General features: G+C 42.9%; 1 protein-coding gene across 3 annotated transcripts in view; it reads left to right on the plus strand.

Annotated features, from left to right (window-relative positions):
- The window catches only part of LOC129012291 (signal recognition particle subunit SRP54), a 102,469-nt gene that overhangs the window by 61,074 nt on the left and 21,346 nt on the right, over positions 1 to 20,049 (plus strand). Inside the window, exons 1-3 of one of the 3 annotated variants that reach the window (XM_054447918.2) lie at positions 3,661 to 3,885; positions 3,984 to 4,107; positions 10,833 to 11,006. The exons of 1 other annotated variant lie outside the window; for it this stretch is intronic. In XM_054447918.2, coding sequence (XP_054303893.1) covers positions 4,012 to 4,107; positions 10,833 to 11,006 — 270 coding nt within the window. In that variant the 5' untranslated portion in view covers positions 3,661 to 3,885; positions 3,984 to 4,011. One more of the 3 variants, XM_054447917.2, reaches the window with a different exon arrangement.

Raw genomic sequence — 20,049 nt, forward strand, 5'->3', positions numbered from 1 at the left:
TATGCCTAATACAATACAGAAAATTCTAGGCCGGGCATGGTGGCTCACACCCGTAATTCCAGCACTTTGGAAGGCTGAGGCGGGTGGATCACTTGAGGCCAGGAGTTTGAGACCAGCCTGGCCAACATGGTGAAACCCCGTTTCTGGTAAAAATACAAAAATTAGCTGGGTGTGGTGATGTGTGCCTGTAGTCCCAGCTTGGGACCCGAGGTGGGAGGATCACTTGAGCCTAGGAGATCGAGGCTGCAGTGAACCAAGAGCACGCCACTGCAATCCAGCCTGGCTGACAGAGTGAGACTGTCTCAAAAAAAAAGAAAATTTTGGTGGTTGGATATCACTGGTATATTCTCACCACACACACACACACACACACACACACACACACACACATACACACACACACAAAACCTGACCAAATTTTAATTAACAAAACAAAACCTTACATAACATCAAACCTAAAAATTCACTTGGTATTTTCATCTGCTTCTTACATATAGAGCTTTAAAGCTTACTAAAAGACTTCTAAAAAGAAACATACTTTACTCATTTCCATCCAAATCTTTCCAAATAACATACTCACCTTTGGTGTGGAAATTTCTTGCCTTCCTAACACTTACTGGCCTTGTATTTTTTGACATTTTCATTCTCATTGGGGCGGAATGGCTAAGTGTGTAGGTGGTGGAATCAGAATGCCTGGGTTTCAATCCTGGCTCTGCTGCTTACCAGCTGTGTCGTTGGAGCAAGTTGTTTAACCTCTCTTTGTTTCCTCATCTATAACATGCTGGTAGTTACAGTAATACTTCAGAATTGTTGTGAGGAATAAGAGTTAATACAAAGAAAGCAAAGTACCTGGCATATTGTGCTCCACAAGTGAAACCACTACCATGATTTTAATAACTTCTTCAGCCTGGGCAACATGGCGAAAAAAAAATATAAAAATTAGCCAGGTGTGATGGCACACGCCAGCTACTCAGGAGGCTGAGGTGGGAGGATCGTCTGAGTCTGCAGTGAGCCATAATTGTGCCACTGCACTCCAGCCTGGGTGATACAGTAAGGCCCTGTCTCAAAAAAAAAAAAAAATTTCTTTATGCTTAGACTGAACCTAAAATGCATTTTTATTTTTATCATCTTTTTTTCTTGTGCATTATTTTTGATGAAAATATATTGTTCTGTTTGACGGACAACTTAAAAAATATTCTCTATCAAAGTATATATATGTAGCTATATTAAAACCCTAAGAATGTCTTGTTTATTTGATGAACATTCCTGGTTATCAAATTTTATTCAGATTTATTTTCCCAGCCTTACGCAGAAATGGTTCAATCCAAATTTACCTTTTTAGCTCTATATGTATCACTAAATGATAAATGTAGACCACATTATGTTTTCAAGTAGATAAATTATCATAATACTTGAATTTATTTTTGTCATAGTGCTACGATACAATTTATGTTACAAAGTGAAAGAAGGAAAAATTTGGCACATTGCCTTGGTGCCTACTTTTGGTTGAGCTATAACAGTTTGGAAATAATGACAAAAATATAAATGCCCAAAATAAAACCATTAGAATTTCTATGCTTTTATGTTGCTTTGAGTTGTCGATTTGTTTTGTTTTTGTTTTTGTTTTTTTGAGACGGAGTCTCGCTCTGTCGCCCAGGCTGGAGTGCAGTGGCGCGGTCTCGGCTCACTGCAAGCTCCGCCTCCCGGGTTCACGCCATTCTCCTGCCCCAGCCTCCCGAGTAGCTGGGACTACAGGCACCCTCCACCACGCTCAGCTAATTTTTTGTATTTTTTAGTAGAGACGGGGTTTCACCGTGTTAGCCAGGATGGTCTCGATATCCTGACCTCGTGATCCACCCGCCTCGGCCTCCCAAAGTGCTGGGATTACGGGCGTGAGCCACCGTGCCCAGCCCCAGTTGTTGATTTGTAATAAACTGCTCTTCAATTGCATATTTGTGTTAAAAATAACTTTTTAGGAAATACTTCCAGTTCATGTTAGAATATAACTTGTACTTTGAATTTTCAGTAAACTAAGAAATACATTTGTAAACTGTGAAAATATATTCTGCTTCGGCAATGAAAATTGTAATTTGAGGCCAGGCGTGGTGGCTCACGCCTGTAATCCCAGCACTTTGGGAGGCCTGAGGTGGGTGGATCGTCTGAGGTCAGAAGTTCGATACTAGTCTGGCCAACATGGTGAAACCCCGTCTCTACTAATAATACAAAAATTAGCCGGGCGTGGTAGTGCACAACTGTAATCCCAGCTACTCGGGAGGCTGAGGTGGGAGAATCGCTTGAACCCGGGAGGCGGATGTTGCAGTGTGCCAAGATTGCGCCATTGCACTCCAGCGTGGGCGAGACCCCATCTCAAAAAAAAAAAAAAAAAAAGAGAGAAAAAGAAAATTGTAATTTGATATTTAATTGCCAATTTGGAAAATAAAATCATGCATTTATAAATATTCCACAAATGTTTAGTAATAAAGATTGTTGATTGCCCTGCTTGCCAGTAAGAAGGAAGAGATTTTGAATACATATAATGCAGAACTGTGTTGTTTATGAATGCCAATTCATGAAGTCTTAACAATTGGTTCTTTATTTTTGTTTTCAATTTATGGCCGAGTTTGGTTTTGCTGTTTTGGACTGTCTCAACTTCCTGCTGATGCCGCCATACAGAGTCAGATCAGGTACTAACTTGTTTACTTCAGCAGCAACCTAATTTGATTTTATTACCAGGATACAGAGCAATATGGATTTCCAACTAGTTTTTAAGGCGTAGATGGTTTTCAAATGATTATTTGTTTTTAAAGTTTTTGGTTTTGTTTTTAGGTTCCAGTTATACATAGGATAGGAAGTGTACAATAACATTAGGCAGAGGGTAAGGAGAAGAACTTTGGCACAGAAGAGAAAGGAATATTTAACATTTGGGCCTGCTGTTAACATTTACAAGGTCATACAACTTTAGGGAGCATTTCTGAGTTGAGACTAGTATGAAAATGGAATTTAAAGTATCAAATGAAGCCTCCCATAGCCAAAATAATGTATGTTTTGGTTTTGACCCCGACATATTTGTGAAAACTTTCATGCTAAAACAACAATAAACCATTTACCTGCAGAACCTCAGACTTGTTTGATGTTGAAGTCATGCAGTAATTGCATGATTTTTTACTTTGGTTGAACATTGCAAAAGACGGAAAAAAATCTGGGACGCCCCCTCTAGCATACGCACACGACTTTAAGACACATAAAACATTCCTTACATTTGTCAAGATGGAAGCTTACTACTGCCCTTTGCTCTCCTTCAGGTCTTTTCACTTAACACTTTCTACAGTTATACTTAAGTATTTCAGACAAGAGTAAGCAAATATCATGCCTGGGGTTCTTCTTTCGAGGGTATTTTGGCTGGACTGTTACCCACGTTAGGAATGGAAAGTGCAGCACGAGCCGTACATTTTACATTTTTCAGCAACCACATCCCATCACTAGCCTTTGAAGTACAACGACACAGCTGTCTTCATTTTACAAGTGCAGAAACCGAGGTCCTGCGGGGTGACTGCCCCGGACGCAGCTGGTGACGGGCTGCGCCGAGGTCGAGACGCCAGGCTTCAGGGACACGTCCCAGGAATGACGTCACAGGCGGTGCCAGGCGGGGATCCACGAGCTCTGGATGCTTGCTTGGCCGGAAGCGACGCCCCGCAAGGCCCCGCCCCGCCCCGCCCCGCCCCGCCCCGCGCGAGCCGGTAGTTGCGGCTCTTAGACTGCAGTCGGCCAGCTCTCGGGGTGCGGAGCCAGGCGGGCTAGGCGAGGCGCGGGCTGGTCCCGCCCCTCAGGCCGGCGAGTCCCCTTCTCAGAGACTTGGCTAGGCGCGGCGCGAGGCGGGCGCTGCGGGTGAGTCCCACTTCCCGACAGCCTGGCTCGGCCAGCGACTGGGCGGGGAGACCGAGGATGGAAGTGGGCTTACCGGCCATTACCCTCTTTCTCACCAGCGCCAGCAGCCCTGTGGTGGCGACGACGATGGACCAGGAGCCAGTGGGCCGTTTGGAACGAGGAGAAGCCGTCGCAGCCTCGGGAGCTGCGGCCGCCGCGGCATTCGGGGAATCTGCGGGGCAGGTAGGTGGGGCCGCCAAGGCTGACGTCTGGGGAGCCGAGCCGCCTCCTTGCCTTCTCCGCGGGCCGCTCTTTTAGCCTGCCCGGCCGTCCTCCGAGCAGGCCGCCCCAGCTTTGGAGTGCCTCCTCACTGCACCCCTGTTTCTGCTCAGTGAGACCAGCTTGTGGGAAGGAGCGCCCCCCGCCTCACTCACCAACCCCTTGGCTAGCAGCACAGCAGACTCTGGGGCGGCCTCGGGTTCCTGGGGTGATAGTCAAGCTTCTGGTCTACCAGAGGAAGAAGGAAGGCGTGTCCCCCAAAGGCTGTCCTTGCAGTAGCTGGAAGCCAGGTGAGGGCGGCTTCAACCACTTCTCAGTCTCTTCTGGTGCGAGCGCCTGCCTTGGCATCTGCCCTTTGCTTGGCATGTGCCAAACGTTTACCGGCTTTAATTCACTGAATCCTTATAGTAACCGCTCGAGGTGGGTGTTAGCCCCATTTCACCCCCGAGGCAACTAAGGCTCCGAGCTACGCTGTCCAACATAAATAGAATGCAAGCTGCATTGAAAATTGTAATTTAAAATTTTCCAGTAGGCACGTTTTAAAAAAGTGAAACCGATATTAATTTTAATAGCATATCTTATTTAACCTAATTTATCAAAACAGTTTCAGCCTAAAATTACTATGGAAGTTATTAATGAAGTGTTTGCATTCTCTTTTGGAGTCTTTTCTAAGTCTTTTAAATCCTGGGTGCATTTTACACGCACAGCATATTGCAGTTCTGGCTGACCACATTTCAAGTGCGCATTAGCCACATGTGGCTAGTGGTTACTGTATTGGACAGCGCTGGTTTAGAGAGTTAGTTTCTTGCAACTTTTCAGTATTAGACAAAAAGACACTTTGGGAGGCCAAGGCGGGTGGATCACCTGAGGTCAGGAGTTCAAGACCAGTCTGGCCAACATGGTGAAACCCCTTCTCTACTAAAAATACAAAAATTAGCTGGGCGTGGTGGCGCTCGCCTGTAGTCCCAGCTACTCGGGAGGCTGAGGCAGGAGAATCGCGTGAACCCTGGAGGTGGAGGTTGCAGTGAGCTGAGATCACGCCACTGCACTCCAGGCTGGAGACAGAGCGAGACTCCGTCTCAAAACAGCAACAACAACAACAACAACAAAAAAACCCTTGAGTTGCTCATGTGTGTAACGCTTTCCATCCTCCATGAAAATGAAGCTTTTTCAGTAGCTTCATTTTTGAGACTAAGTACCTGAATGTTAGTAAGACATTTCCCCCAAACTGTGAGTATATCTCTGTGTATCTCTTATAGTATAAGATGTCGTTTGCATTAACAAAAGCTTATCCAGCCTGGGCAATAGAGCAAGAACCCATCTCTTAAATTAAAAACTAAAAAAAAAACCCAAAACAAAAAACACAACTTTCCCACATACCAAGCTCTGTATGGAATATGTTTTTTCCCTCCTACTTAAGAAGGGGATTCAGGGGACAACATGAATTGATGAGGAAGCCACGTCATTTTCAGTTGAGTTGAGAGACCTATTGTTGGCAAGTGCACTTATACTTAACCTTTGAGTCCATGGCCCTTGATATGTTTTTCAATTTGATTTTTCCTGTTGTTACTAGAATTGTTTTTTTAAAATCACTACTTCCGCCCTGGATCTAATAGCAAAGTAAACACACGTGTACTTATATACCAGCTAAATGTTGTTTGAAGTGAGAGGCTCTTTGATTTGGGTTAGTGATATTATGTTGTTTTCACATTCTTGGTTAACAAATAACTACTTAAACAGTGAAGAAGGCTGTAGAACAAAAGATAAAAATTCACAGGAATACCCCACCACCACCCTTTCCTCATGTTCTCATTCCCCAAAGGTAGCTATTAAGTTTTGGTTTAGTCTCTCTGGAATTTTATCGTTCAATATTATATATTTCTTATATATTATATGTATTATTAAATATTAAATATCTCTTCCTCATTAAACTCCAATGAGTTCCATTTTCTGATTTGCCCTTTGTGCTTCCAGATTCACATTCCTGAATCAGAAACATCTTTGGGAACTCCAGTTCTATGCCCAAGGGGTTGAGCACAGTAAGAGGGAAGAAGCCAGGGAAGTGGACATCTCAGGAGATGGAGAGGCCGCTATCTTACACTTCTTCCCAAGTTTGGCAGAACTGAGAAATCCCTAGTGCAATGTAGGGAAAGGGAGTAAGAGATAGGAGATAGGGTCTAGAATTAGGCCTCCAAACAGGCCATCCAGTACCTGTTGTGACGTTCTTTTTTTTTTTTTTAAGACGGAGTCTCACTCTGTGGCCCAGGCTGGAGTGCAGTGGCATGATCTTGGCTCACTGCAACCTCCGCCTCCCGGGTTCACGCAATTCTCTTGCCTCAGCCTCCTGAGTTGCTAGGACTACAGGCGCGCGCAACCACGTCCGGCTAATTTTTGTATTTTTAGTAGAGGTGGGGTTTCACCATCTTGGTCAGGCTGGTCTTGAACTCCTGACCTCGTGATCCACCTGCCGCCTCGGCCTCCCAAAGTGCTGGGATTACAGGTGTGAGCCACCACACCCGGCCTCCTGTTGTGACATTCTATCCAGCAGCTTCTCTGAATAGACTTTTAAGCAGAATCTCAGCCTCAATGTTTTTAAAGGAGTTAAAATTTCAGTACCACTCAGTGATTGATTTATTTGGCACCTCTGTTACCAAGCACTTACTATGTGCCAGGAACTCTAGGCTGAAAGATATAGCAGTACCTACCCCCATGTTGCTAATAGCCTAGTTGGGGAAGATGACAAAGAATAAATTCCGAGTCTAGTATGTGTTTTAAAGAAGTCTGGGTGCCATGGGAGTATATACAAAAAATTGCCATTAAAACCAGATTCTGGGCTGGGCGGGGTGGCTCACACCTATAATCCCAGCACTTTGGAAGGCTGAGGCGAGTGGATCACTTGAGGTCAGGAGTTCGAGACCAGGCTGGCCAACGTGATGAAACCCCCATCTCTACTAAAAATAGAAAAATTAGCTGGGCATTGTGGCTCACGCCTTTAGTCCCAGCTACTCGGGAGGCTGAGGCAGGAGAATCGCTGAAACCCAGGAGGTAGAGTTTGCAGTGAGCCAAGATCGCACCACTGCACTCCAGTGTGGATGACAGAGCAAGACTCCTTTTCAAAAAACAAAAAAACAGATCCTGAGAATAAAGATAAGCACATTTATAGTTTGGTTAACTATAAAATTGAGTAAAATATTAATTGACATGGTAATTATGATAATTTCCTGGTGTTATGAAACTATCTTTCAGATCTTTGGGGTTTGTTATGGAATTTGCATAATTGGCAGTGAAATTTTTCTTACTTGCAGATTTATAAAATGAAGCATTTGGAAAATTCACAGTGTAACTTTTTTTGTTTTTTGAGACAGAATCTCACTCTGTTGCCCAGGCTGAAGTGCATGGCGCGATCTCGGCTCGCTGCAACCTCCACCTCCCGGGTTCAAGCGATTCTCCTGCCTCAGCCTCCTGTGTAGCTGGGATTATAGGCACGCTCCACCACGCCTGGCTAATTTTTGTATTTTTTTAGTAGAGGTGGGGTTTCCCATGTTAGCCAGGGTGGTCTCACACCCCTGACCTCAAGTTATCTGCCTGCCTCAGTCTCCCAAAGTGCTGGGGTTACAGGCATGAGCCACCATGCCCAGCCACAGTGTAAATTTTATTTGTAATTATTGGATTTCTGGTTCAAGTTGATGTTTGAAAAATAAAAAAATATATATTTTAAAAATATAATTATTGGGAATTTTGTATCAAATGATTTTCTGGTTGGTTTTACCTGTTAGTGCTTCCTTCATTGCCCCCCACCCCGTCTCCGAAGTAGAGGTTGGAATCATTATCCCTAATCTGAAATACTCTAAAATCTGAAGCTTTTTGAGCACTGACATTCCTTCATTTGCCTGTGTCATAGAAGGAAAACATTAAGCCAATGAGAGATTGCTAGAGGTAGCAGTGAGAAGCCTCTACTGTCTTGGGGGTGGGATAGGGTGAGGCGTGGTGGTATACTGTGAAGGATCTGGGCTCTGTGTTCACTGACTGGAGCTGTTGCATTGACATTAGATCCATCCAGTTAGTAGGATGACTGGAGATCTAACTTAGCTCATCTATCTTTCCTTTGCATAGGAAATTAAGGGATCCAAAAAGCTGAGTCATAGTCCAAAAGGAAATGTTGATGTCCGGACAGCCGTAGCCAAATTTTATCTCAAGGGTAAACATGAGACTGGGTAGGGATGGCTATCAGTGCCTGGGGAATGGTGGGGGTTGGGGGTGGGTAGAAGAAAGGTGTCCTGGGTTAACTACTTGTTTATTTTTTTCATAGACACAATAAATGACCTGATCTTCCCTTGTTAAGGGCTGGGATTTATTTGAACCCTCAGGACAGGCTAGAAAGAATTGTGACTTTTTTTCATGTTAATACATCGATAGCCTATGTTACCAAATTTTATTTTTTAAGATAGTTTATTATTTTTATTTTTTGAGATGGAGTCTCGCTCTGTGACCCAGACTGGAGTGCAGTGGCACGATCTCAGCTCACTGCAACCGCCACCTCCCGGGTTCAAGTGATTCTCATTCCTGAGCTTCCCGAATGGCTGGGACTACAGGTGCGTGCCACCACGCCCAGCTAATTTTTGTTTTTTTTAGTGGAGACAGGGTTTCACCTTGTTGGCCGGGCTGGTCTCCAACTCCTGACATCAGGTTATCCACCTGCCTTGACCCCCCAAATTGCTGCCATTATAGGCCTGAGCCACAGCACCCAGCCTTATTTTTATTTTTTTGAGACAGTCTGGCTTTGCTGCCCAGGCTTGAGTGCAGTGGTGCGATCTCGGCTCACTGCAACATCCACCTCCTGGGTTCAAGTGATTCTCATGCCTCAGCCTGCCAAGTAGCTGAAATTACATACGTGTACCACCATGCCTAGCTGATTTTTGTATTTTTAGTAAAGTTGGGGTTTTGCCATATTGGCCAGCCTGATCTCGAACTCCTGACCTCATGTGGTCCTCCTGCCTCAGCCTCCCAAAGTGCTAGGATTACAGGTATGAGCCACCACGCCTGTCCTGTTACCAAATTTTCATGATCTGCAGTTCAAATCCTGGCTAATGACTAAACTTACCTTTGGGAGGTAAAAGGCAGAGAAGAATCATATCTGTTTTCTAAGAAGGACCTTAGAAGATTAAGATGAAACAGTGTATAAAAATAAAGTAGCTTATACTTGCATAACTGGGCAGTTCACTGTTTTTATCACTATAATCCTTTTTTTGCAATAGCAATTCAAAGAGCTTTTCCAGTGGCTGAACAGCAGGCATGGATTTAAATTATGTTTGCTTATAACCACAAGAATCTTTATAGAGAACAAAATGTTTGTACTCTGGACTATCCTAGAGAATTCTATGAACATAGACTCTAATCATGACAGTACTGTAGTCCTGTATATGCAAAAAGAATAAAAGCCCTCCTTTGACTACTTACTCCCTTACCTTCTCCTTCTCCCCCATCTTAGTTTCTAATGGGGTAACCACTGTTGCCAGATTTTTCTTCACAATTGTATGTACTGTACCTTTTTGAAATCTGGAAGTTTAAACTTCAGGCAGTTTTCTTTTTTTTTTTTTTTTTTTCCGAGACGGAGTCTTGCTCTGTTGCCCAGACTGGAGTGCAGTGGTGCGATCTCGGCTCACTGCAAGCTCCGCCTTCCAGGTTCATGCCATTCTCCTGCCTCAGCCTCCCGAGTAGCTGGGACTACAGGCGCCCGCCGCTGCGCCCAGCTAATTTTTTGTATTTTTAGTAGAGACAGGGTTTCACCATGGTCTCGATCTCCTGACCTTGTGATCTGCCTGCCTCGGCCTCCCAAAATGCTGGGATTACAGGTGTGAGCCACCGCGCCTGGCCCAACTTCAGGCAGTTTTCTTAAGAGTTTAAACTTGAGGCAAGAGGACAATGAAAAGAAGCTCTTCACCATCTCCCACTAATATATATATATATATATATATATATATATATATATATATATATGTATATATGTAGTGTGAATATATAGGAGTAAAATTTGTATTAGAATTCCAGCTCAGGCACAGTGACGTATGCCTGTAATCCTAAAACTTTGGGAGGCTGAGGTGGGAGGATTGCTTAAGGCCAGTAGTTGGAGACCAGCCTGGGCAACATAGCCAGACACTGTCCCTATAGAAAAAAAAATCAGCCAAGTGTGGTGGCATGTTCCTATAGTCCCAGGTACTCAGGAGATGGACACAGAAGGATCACTTGAGGCCAGGAATTTGAGATTGCAGTGAGCCATGATTGCACCACTGCTCTCCAGCCTAGGCAACAGCCAGACCCTGTCTGGGGGAAAAAAAAATTCCATAAGACTACTAAAGTTTAAGAACTTGTGAAATCTTTTTACTATCAGAAATCTCTTTTGTTACATATGTATTACTGGCCAAGACATCTGGAAGTTCAGAGATACAACGCTGATAATCTGCTTTCCAGATTTGGTTTACAAATGGTGGGTTTTATTTGGTCTGCTGTAGTCTTGCCATTGTACTCCAGCCTGAGCAATAGAGTGAGACCCTGTCTCAGAACAAACCAAAACTGCTTAAAGATTTGTTTATTTCTTTACTACAATAAACCTACGAAAAGTTTTTCACGTGTAATGAAAGAAAATTAATCTCACTTGAAACTCTCATATTCTTAAAATATCGTTGATATAGATGAGTAACGAAAGAGGCTTTGAAAATGTAGAACTGGGAGTCATAGGAAAAAAGAAGAAAGTCCCAAGGAGAGTCATCCACTTTGTTAGTGGTGAAACAATGGAAGAATACAGCACAGATGAAGACGAAGTTGATGGCCTGGAGAAGAAAGATGTTTTGCCTACTGTTGATCCGGTAGGTTTGATATTGATGATTCTTTCCTCAGTGGGCGTTGTTTTGATTTATTTTTTTTCCCTAAACATTGAGTGGAAGGGACCTTTTGAGGTTTAAATCAACTATATTCTTATTATAAAATTATGTATGGTGATTTTGATAGAAAATAATATTTTTACATGATATGGATGGAAATATTTCCAGCATTTCAGTAGCCTGAAACAGCTTGTTTTTCAGTGTCAGAGTACTGTGTTAGTATGGATAGATTTAAGATTGATCAGCCGGGCGCGGTGGCTCACACCTGTAATCCCAGCACTTTGGGAGGCTGAGGTGGGTGGATCACCTGAGGTCAGGAGTTTGAGAACAGCCTGGCCACCATGGCGAAACGCCATCTCTACTAAAAACACAAAAAATTAGCTGGATGTATTGGTGGACATCTGTAATCCCAGCTACTTGGGAAGCTGAGGCAGGAGAATTGCTTGAATCTGGGAGGCGGAGTTTGCAGTGAACCAAGATTGCGCCATTGCACTCTAGCCTGGGGGACAGAGCGAGACTCTGTCTCAAAAAAAAGATTTCTTACTAAATTGAGTGCTTGAATCCCAGTTCCTTTGATTTAAGGACTGTACTACCATGATAGTTTCCACCCAAAACTTAGGGAGTTGTTAGCTTTTTAAAATATTGCCTCAACAGGAGAATGGCATGAACCCGGGAGGCAGAGCTTGCAGTGAGCCGAGATCACGCCACTGCACTACAGCCTGGGCAACAGAGTGAGACTCCATCTCAGAAACAAAACAAAACAAAACAAAAGTTTGCCTCAAGTTTTGATTGGAAGATAAGAATATACATTTCTGAACTTTGTGTGCCTTATCAACTAACTTGGAGAATTTCTAAATTATACAAGATGTGACTATATAATTATGAGACTAGCTATATGTTTATAAAGAAATTTGTATTTATTTATAAAGAAATGCCCTTCAAGTAATTATTTTGAGAGTCCAGGTAATCACATATTTACTGACTTTCTAACAGGTACTATTTTAGTTGCCAGTGATATAGCAGTGGGTGATATAAATTTCTGCTCTCATATACTAGTGAGAAGACAGGCAATAAATAAATACGTACTATAATTATCAGGCTATGAAAAGTGCTATGAAGAAAATTAAGCATAGTAACAGAATAGAGAATTGTTTATATTTGATTTTAAAAATGTTATTCCTTTTCATCAGATTTGGCTTTAAATATTTGGCTATTAGAAAATCATGCCAGGCGCGGTGGCTGACACCTGTAATCCCAGCACTTTGGGAGGCTGAGGCGGGCAGATCATCTGAGGTCGGGAGTTCAAGACCAGCCTGACCAACATGGAGAAACCCCATCTCTACTAAAAATACAAAAAAATTAGCCAGGCATGGTGGCACATGCCTGTAATCCCAGCTACCCAGGAGGCTGAGGCAGGAGAATCGCTTGAACCCAGGAAGCGAAGGTTGTGGTGAGCCAAGATCATGCCATTGCACTCCAGCCTGGGCAACAAGAGCGAAACTTGGTCTCAAAAAATAAAAAAAATAAAAAATAAAATAAAAAATCATAAGCAGGCCAGGAGCAGTGGCTCATGCCTATAATCGCAGCACTTTGAGAGGCCGAGGTGGGTGGATCACCTGAGGTCAGGAGTTCGAGACCAGCCTGGCCAACATGGTGAAACTCTGTCTCTACTAAAAATATAAAAAATTAGGCAGGCGTGATGGCAGGCACCTGTAATCCCAGCTACTCAGGAGGCTGAGGCAGGAGAATCGCTTCAACCTGGGAAGCAGAGGTTGCAGTGAGCCGAGATTGTGCCATTGTACTCCAGCCTGGTCAACAAGGGTGAAACTCCATCTAAAAAAAAAAAAATCGGATTTTCTACACAGAAAATATTCAAAGGATTGTACCATATACTCTGAAGGCAGTTCCAAATGCAGGTAGAATATTAGGGGTACATAACTAGGACTAGAATTGCTGGGTCATGTGATAACTGTTTTTTTTTTTTTTTTGAGACAGGGTCTCTGTCACTCAGGCTGGAGTTCAGTGGCACAATCTTGGCTCACTGAAGCCTCTGCCTCCTGGGTTTAAGCGATTCTCGTGCCTCAGCCTCCCAAGTAGCTGGGATTGCAGGCATACACCTCCACGGCCGGCTAATTTTTGTATTTTTTTTTTAGTAGAGATGCAGTTTCACCATGTTGGTTAAGCTGGTCCCGAGCTCCTGCCTCAGCCTCCCAAAGTGCTGGGATTACAGGCATGAGCCACCACACCCAGCCCTAACTCTATGTTTAAATGTTTGGGGAACTGCCTGACTGTTTTCCAAAGTGGCTGCACTATTTTAAATTCCTACCAGCAGTGTGTAAGGATAATGATTTCTCCACATACTCAGCATCACTTGTTATTATGTGTCTTTTTATTTTTTTGTTCTCTTGTGCCTTTGCTATGTATCTTCTTGATTTTAGCAACCCTAGTGAATGTGTTATTTCATTGTGGTTTTGATTTACATTTCCTTGATGGTCAGTGATGTTGAGTATCCTTTCAGGTGCATATTGGCCGTTTGTATATCTTCCTTTGCTTATTTTGATTAGGCTATTTGATTATTTATTTTTGTTTTTTGAGATGTAGTCTGGCTCTGTCACCCAGACTGGAGTGCAGTGGCGTGACCTTGGCTCACTGCAACCTCTGCCTCCCCGGTTTAAGCAACTTTCCTGCCTCAGCCTCCCAAGTAGCTGGGACTACAGAAACGCACCACCACACCCAGCTAATTTTTGTATTTTTAGTAGAGACATGCTTTCACTATGTTGGCCAGGCCGGTCTTGAACTCCTGACCTCAAGTGATCTGCCCACCTCAGCTTCTCAAAGTTCTGGGATTACAGGCATGAGCCACTGCGCCCAGCCAACTATTTTTTATTTTTTATTTTTTTATTTTTATTTTTTGAGATAGAGTCTCACTGTGTCACCCCGGCTGGACTGCGGTGGTGTGATGTTGGCTCACTGCAACCTCTGCCTCCTGGGTTCAAGCAATTCTCCTGCTTCAGCCTCCCAAGTAGCTGGGACTACAAGCACATGCCACAACGTCTGGCTAATTTTTTTGTATTTTTAGTAGAAATGGGGTTTCAACATGTTGGTCAGGCTGGTCTTGAATTCCTGACCTCAAATGATCCCCCGTCTCAGCCTCCCAAAGTGCTAGGATTACAGGTGTGAGCCAGCGCCTGGTCTTAATTATTTTTTGAATGTTCGGAAGACTTCAGCTGTGAAGCCTCCTTGGCTTTTCTTTGTGGGTAGTTTTTTTGATTACTAATTCAGTCTTTTCACTTGTTATAGGTCTATTAAGATTGTTCCTTTTTGAGTCAGTTGTGTATGAGTTTGTGTCTTTCTAGGAATTTGTCCATTTTATCTGTTATCTTATTTGTTGGCATACAGTAGTTCATTATGATTCTTTTTATTTTTCATAAGGTTGATTTTCCTTTTCATTTTGGATTCTAGTAATTTTGGGCATTTACTCTTTCTTTTTGGTCAATCTAGCTAAAGGTTTGCCAATTTTGTTGGTCTTTCACGAGAACCACCTTTTGGTTTCATGATTTTCTTTGTTGTTTTTCTATTCTCTATTAATTTCTGCTCTTGCCTGTATTATTTCCTTCCTCTGTTTGCTTTAGGTGTAGTCTGTGTTTCATTTTCCAGTGTCCTAGGGCAGAAGTCTAGGTTATTGCTAGGTTTCTTAATTGGGCATTTACGAATAAAGTTTCCCTTTAAGTACTGCCTTAGTTTTATTCCATACATTTTTGTTGTTCTTGTTTACAAATGGGGTCCTGCTATATTGCCTAGGCTGGCTTCGAACTCATGGGCTCAAGTGATCCTCCTGCTTCAGCCTCACAAGTAGTAGGGTTTACAGATGTGCACCACCATGCCCAGCTTCCCATAAGTTTTTGTATGTTATACCTTCTTTTTTTTTGAGACGGAGTCTCACTCTGTCGCTCAGGCTGGAGTGCAGTGGCATGATCTTGGTGCACTGCAACCTCTGCCTCCTGGGTTCAAGCAATTCTCCTGCCTCAGCTTCCCGAGTAGTTGGGATTACAGGCGCACGCCACCACGCCAAATTAATTTTTTGTATTTTTAGTAGAGACACAGTTTCACCATGTTGGCCAGGCTGGTCTCAAACTCCTGACCTAGGTGATCTGCCCGCCTCGGCCTCCTGCTGGGATTATAGGTGTGAGCCACTGCGCCCAGCCTATACCTTCATTTTTATTTAAAGTATTTTCTTTTTTTCCTTTTGGTTTTCTTCCTTGACCCATTGGTTATTTAGAAGTACGTTGTTTACTTCCCATGTATTTGTTTGTCTATTTTTTTTCTTTTATTGATTTCTGATTTCACTCCATTCTGATCAGAGAACATACTTTATATTATTTGGCCCTTTAAATGTATTGACGTTTGTTTTATAGCCTGCCTAGTAGGTGGTCTGTCTTAGAGAATGTTCCATATGTACTTGAGAAGAATGTATATTCTGTTGTTGTTGAAAGTGTTCTATAGGTGTCTGTGAGGTCTAATTGATTTTATAGTATTGTTCAAGCTTTCTGTTTCCTTGCTGATCGTCTGCCCTGTTGTCCTATTTATTATTATTGTTATTATTTTTCGAGACAGAGTTTCACTCTTGTTGCCTAGGCTGGAGTGCAGTGACACGATTTCAGCTCACTGCAACCTCTACCTCCCAGGTTCAAGTGATTCTCATGCTTCAGCCTCCCGTGTAGCTGAGATTACAGGCATGCGCCTGGCTAAGTTTTGTATTTTCAGTAGAGACGCGGTTTCACCGTGTTGGCCAGGATGGTCTCAATCTCTTGACCTCATGATCCACCCGCCTTGGCCTCCTGAAGAGCTGGTATTACAGGTGTGAGCCACTGTGCCCAGCCCCTATTTATTATTAAAAATGAGATATTGCAGTCTTCAACTATTATTGTTGAATTGTCTATTTCTCCCTCTCTGTCAGATTTGTTTCATGTACTTTGGTGCTCTGTTATTAAATTAACTGCATATGTATTTATAATTTCATATCTTCCTGATAGATTGACCCTTTTATCATTACAAAATGTCCTTCTTTACCTCTAGTTATGTTTTTTGTTTTCAAGTCTATTTTAGGTCTGGCATGGTGGCTCATGCCTGTAATCCCAGCACTTTGGGAGGCTGAAGCAGAAGGATTTCTTGAGCTCAGGAGTTTGAGACCAGCCTGGGAAATGTAGTGAGACCTTGTCTCTACAAAAGATTTAAAAAAATTAGCCATGCGTGGTGGCACACACCTGTGGGCCCAGCTGCTTGGAGAGGTGAGTTGGGAGGATCGCTGGAGCCCAGAAGTTTGAGGCTGCAGTGAACTGGGATCTCACCACTACATTCCAGTCTAGGTGACAGAGTAAGACCTTGCCTCAGAAAAAAAAGGAAAAAAAAAAGTCTGTTTTGTCTGCTACTGATATTGCCATGTGAGCTTTTTTTTTTCTTTTTTTTTTGGGGATGGAGTCTCACTCTGTCGCCCAGGCTGGAGTGCAGTGGCATGATCTTGGCTCACTGCAAGCTCCGCCTCCCGGGTTCACGCCATTCTCCTGTCTCAGGCCTCCCGAGTAGCTGGGATTACAGGTGCGTGCCACCACACCCAGCTAATTTTTTGTATTTTTAGTAGAGATGGGGTTTCACCGTGTTAGCCAGAATGGTCTCAATCTCCTGACCTTGTGATCCACCTGCCTTGGCCTCCCAAAATGCTGGGATTATAGGTGTGAGCCACCACGCCCGGCCAGTGTGAGCTTTTTTATAGTTTGTTTTGTATATCTTCTTCCATCTCTTTTACTGTGAATCTGTTTGTATTTTTTAATCTAAAGCATCTCTTGTAGATAGCATATAATTGGATCTTGTTTTTTTAATCCAATCTAACAATCTCTGCCCTTTGATTCAGTTGTTAATCCATTCATATTTTATGTTGATTTAGTTGGATTTACATCTGCCATTTTACCTTTTATTTTCTGTGTCTCATGTCTTTTTGCTCCTTTCTTTTCTACTGTTATCTTTTGGATTAAGTGAATATTTTCTACAGAAGCATTTACATTTCTTTTTTTTTTTTTTTTTTTTTGAGACAGAGTCTCGCTCATTGCCAGGCCGGAGTGCAGTGGCGCAATCTCGGCTCACTGCAACCTCTGCCTCCCAGGTTGGGTGATTCTCCTGCCTCAGCCTCCCGAGTAGCTGGGATTACAGATGCACACCACTACGTCCTGCTAATTTTTGTATTTTTTAACTTTTGTATTTTAATAAAGACAGGGTTTCACCATGTTGGTCAGGTTGGTCTCGAACTCCTGACCTTGTGATCCACCCGCCTCAGTCTCCAAAAGTGCTGGGATTACAGGCATGAGCCACCACACTCCACCAATTTTGTGTTTTTAGTAGAGACAACCAAGCTGGTCTTGAACTCCTAACCTCAAATGATCCACCCTCCTTGGCTTTCCAAAGTGCTGGGATTACAGGTGTGAGGCACTGCGCCTGGCTGTTTTTTTTGTTTGTTTGTTTGTTTTTTTAAGATGGAGTTTCACACTTGTCGCCCAGGCGGGAGTGCAGTGGCGCGATCTTGGCTCACTGCAACCTCTGCTTCCCGGATTCAGGTGATTCTCCTGCCTCAGCCTCTGGAGTAACTGGGCTTACCGGCACACACCACCATGCCCGGGCTAATTACTGTATTTTTGGTAGAGATTGGGTTTCACCATGTTGGCCAGGCTGGTCTGGAACTCCTGACCTCATTTGATCCACCTGCCTTGGCCTCCCAAAGTGCTGGGATTACAGGCATGAGCTACTGTGCCTGGCCAGTTTTTGTTTTGTTTTGTTTTTAATAATTTCTGTCTCTTTTTGATACTCTCTACTTGATGTGATACTGTTATACCTTCCTTTATTTTTAATTTATTATTTTCTTAGGTCTTCAAACATATTTATAAAAGCTATTTGATTTTTTTTTCTGTTAAATCCAGCATCTTGTCACTCTCACAGGTATTTTTTGTTGCCTGATTTTTTTTCCCTATGTATGGGTCATACTTTTCTGTTTCTTTGCATGTCTTATAATTTTTTGTTGGAAACTAGATATTTTAGATTATATATTATAGCAACTCTGGGTACTGCGCCCCTATATCTTGTCATTGTTATTTGCCTGTTTATTTGTTTAGTGACTGCTGTGTTCTTTTAGTGAAGTCTATTCTCCGCTCCTATTCTTTCCTGCAAATTAGCTAGCCTATAGTTTAGCCTGTATTTTTATTGAATCTAAGAATCTTCTTCCAGTTACAGTAGTCCCCGCTTTATTTGTGGTTTTGCTTTTTGTGGTTACCCATGGTCAGTTGTGCTCTGAAAATATTAAATGGAAAATTCCAGAAAATTTACTCAAAGTTGATCACCATTCTGAGTAGCATCATAAAATCTTATACTGTCACATACTGTCACACTTGGTACCTCCTTCATCAGAAGAAGAAGGGCGCACACAGTACAACATGATATTTTGGGAGACCACATTCATATAACTATTATTACAGTGTATTGTGATAATTGTTCTATTATTAGCTATTGTTACTCTCTTACTGTGACTAATCTATAAATTAAAATTTATCATAGGTATGTGTATATAGGAAAAAACATAGTATAGGGTTCAGTATTATCCGCAGTTTCAGTCACCCATGGGAGGTCTTGGAACACAGCCCCTGCAGATAAAGGGGGACCACTGTACATTTTGCTACAATCTCCAGTGTTTTTGAGAACACCCTTAGCCTTGGACTTTTCTAGGTGTGTTGCAAATGAAGTCAGTTCCTTTAGGAAGAGATTAGGAGTTGTCTGCTTTGTTTCCTGTCCTGGCTGGCTCCCCTATCCCAGCCTCGCCCTTCTGCCTCTCACTCAGGGCAATCTGAGCCAAGGTTTTGGAGCTGGGGATGGGGACAATGGCTCATTTCTGTCTGAATAACACCTTCACTTTAGGAGCTGAGCATTTATGGGAGGTGGGGTCAGTAGCTTTAAGTATTTTTGACTTGCCTCTGTTGGCGTAGAACTTGCCTCTGCTGCCTTATGAACTGGGTAAAGGCGATCAGGGCCCTGGTGTTCTCACTGGTGCCATGCTCAAGGTAGAGCCTCCATTCTGTGAGCAGAGGCTGGTGGAAGAAGAGAGTCGCCCCCTGTCAACCACACTTACCTGGAAATTGGCCTCAGTAATAGATGAGAAGTGCTGGTTAATATTCTGTTCCTCCTGAGAAGAAAACCCAACTGGAAGCTGAGGGGAGGGGGAACCCTGTATTCTTGGCTGTACCAGTCTGAAGTGCAGTTTCTACCTTCCTTTGCTGGGAGGGTGCTGAGAGGGAGTGGTCTTAGTTCAGTTACCACAGACGTTTGCTTTTGTTACCAAATTTTCATAGATTTTCTTGAATAGATGTTTATTCATTTATATGCCATTAAGACCATTTCCAGGGGCTTTAAATGTTTATTTTTTAATAAATTTCATCAGTTTTACTGGGAAGTGGGTCCAGAGTTCCTCATGCTGTTATGATAGAGGTCTGTATGCACTCTTAAGGTCTTTAATGACCATGTATATAGCATATTCATGTTGGAATTTCCCTGAGTTGTGAAGCCCAATCCAACAGATCCCTGGGTGATAAGAAGTCTTTTTACATTTTCTTTACTGAGAGGTACCATGAGATGTCAGAAAGTTGGTTTTTAGTTCTGGCTCTGTCCTGTAGTGGTCACCTTGCTTTGACAAAGACTTAACTTTCATTGTAGTTAAAGTTCCATGATTACAAAGAAGAGAGATAACTTGCCTCACCTACCTGTAGTTGTTTTTAAAGATTAAATGGATAATATCTATGAAAACTCACTGAAAAGTGACTTGGCTGAGCACAGTGCCTCATGCCTATAATCTTTGCTTTGGAGGGCTGAGGCAAGAGGATTGCTTGAGCCCAGGAATTCAAGGCTGCAATGAGCCATGATCATGCCACTGTACTCCAGCCCGGGCAACAAAGTGAGACCCTGTCTCAAAAAAAAAAAAAAGAAAGAAAGAAAAGAA

Source organism: Pongo pygmaeus, chromosome 15 (assembly GCF_028885625.2).
Source record: "Pongo pygmaeus isolate AG05252 chromosome 15, NHGRI_mPonPyg2-v2.0_pri, whole genome shotgun sequence".
Taxonomy (NCBI): Eukaryota; Metazoa; Chordata; class Mammalia; order Primates; family Hominidae; genus Pongo; species Pongo pygmaeus.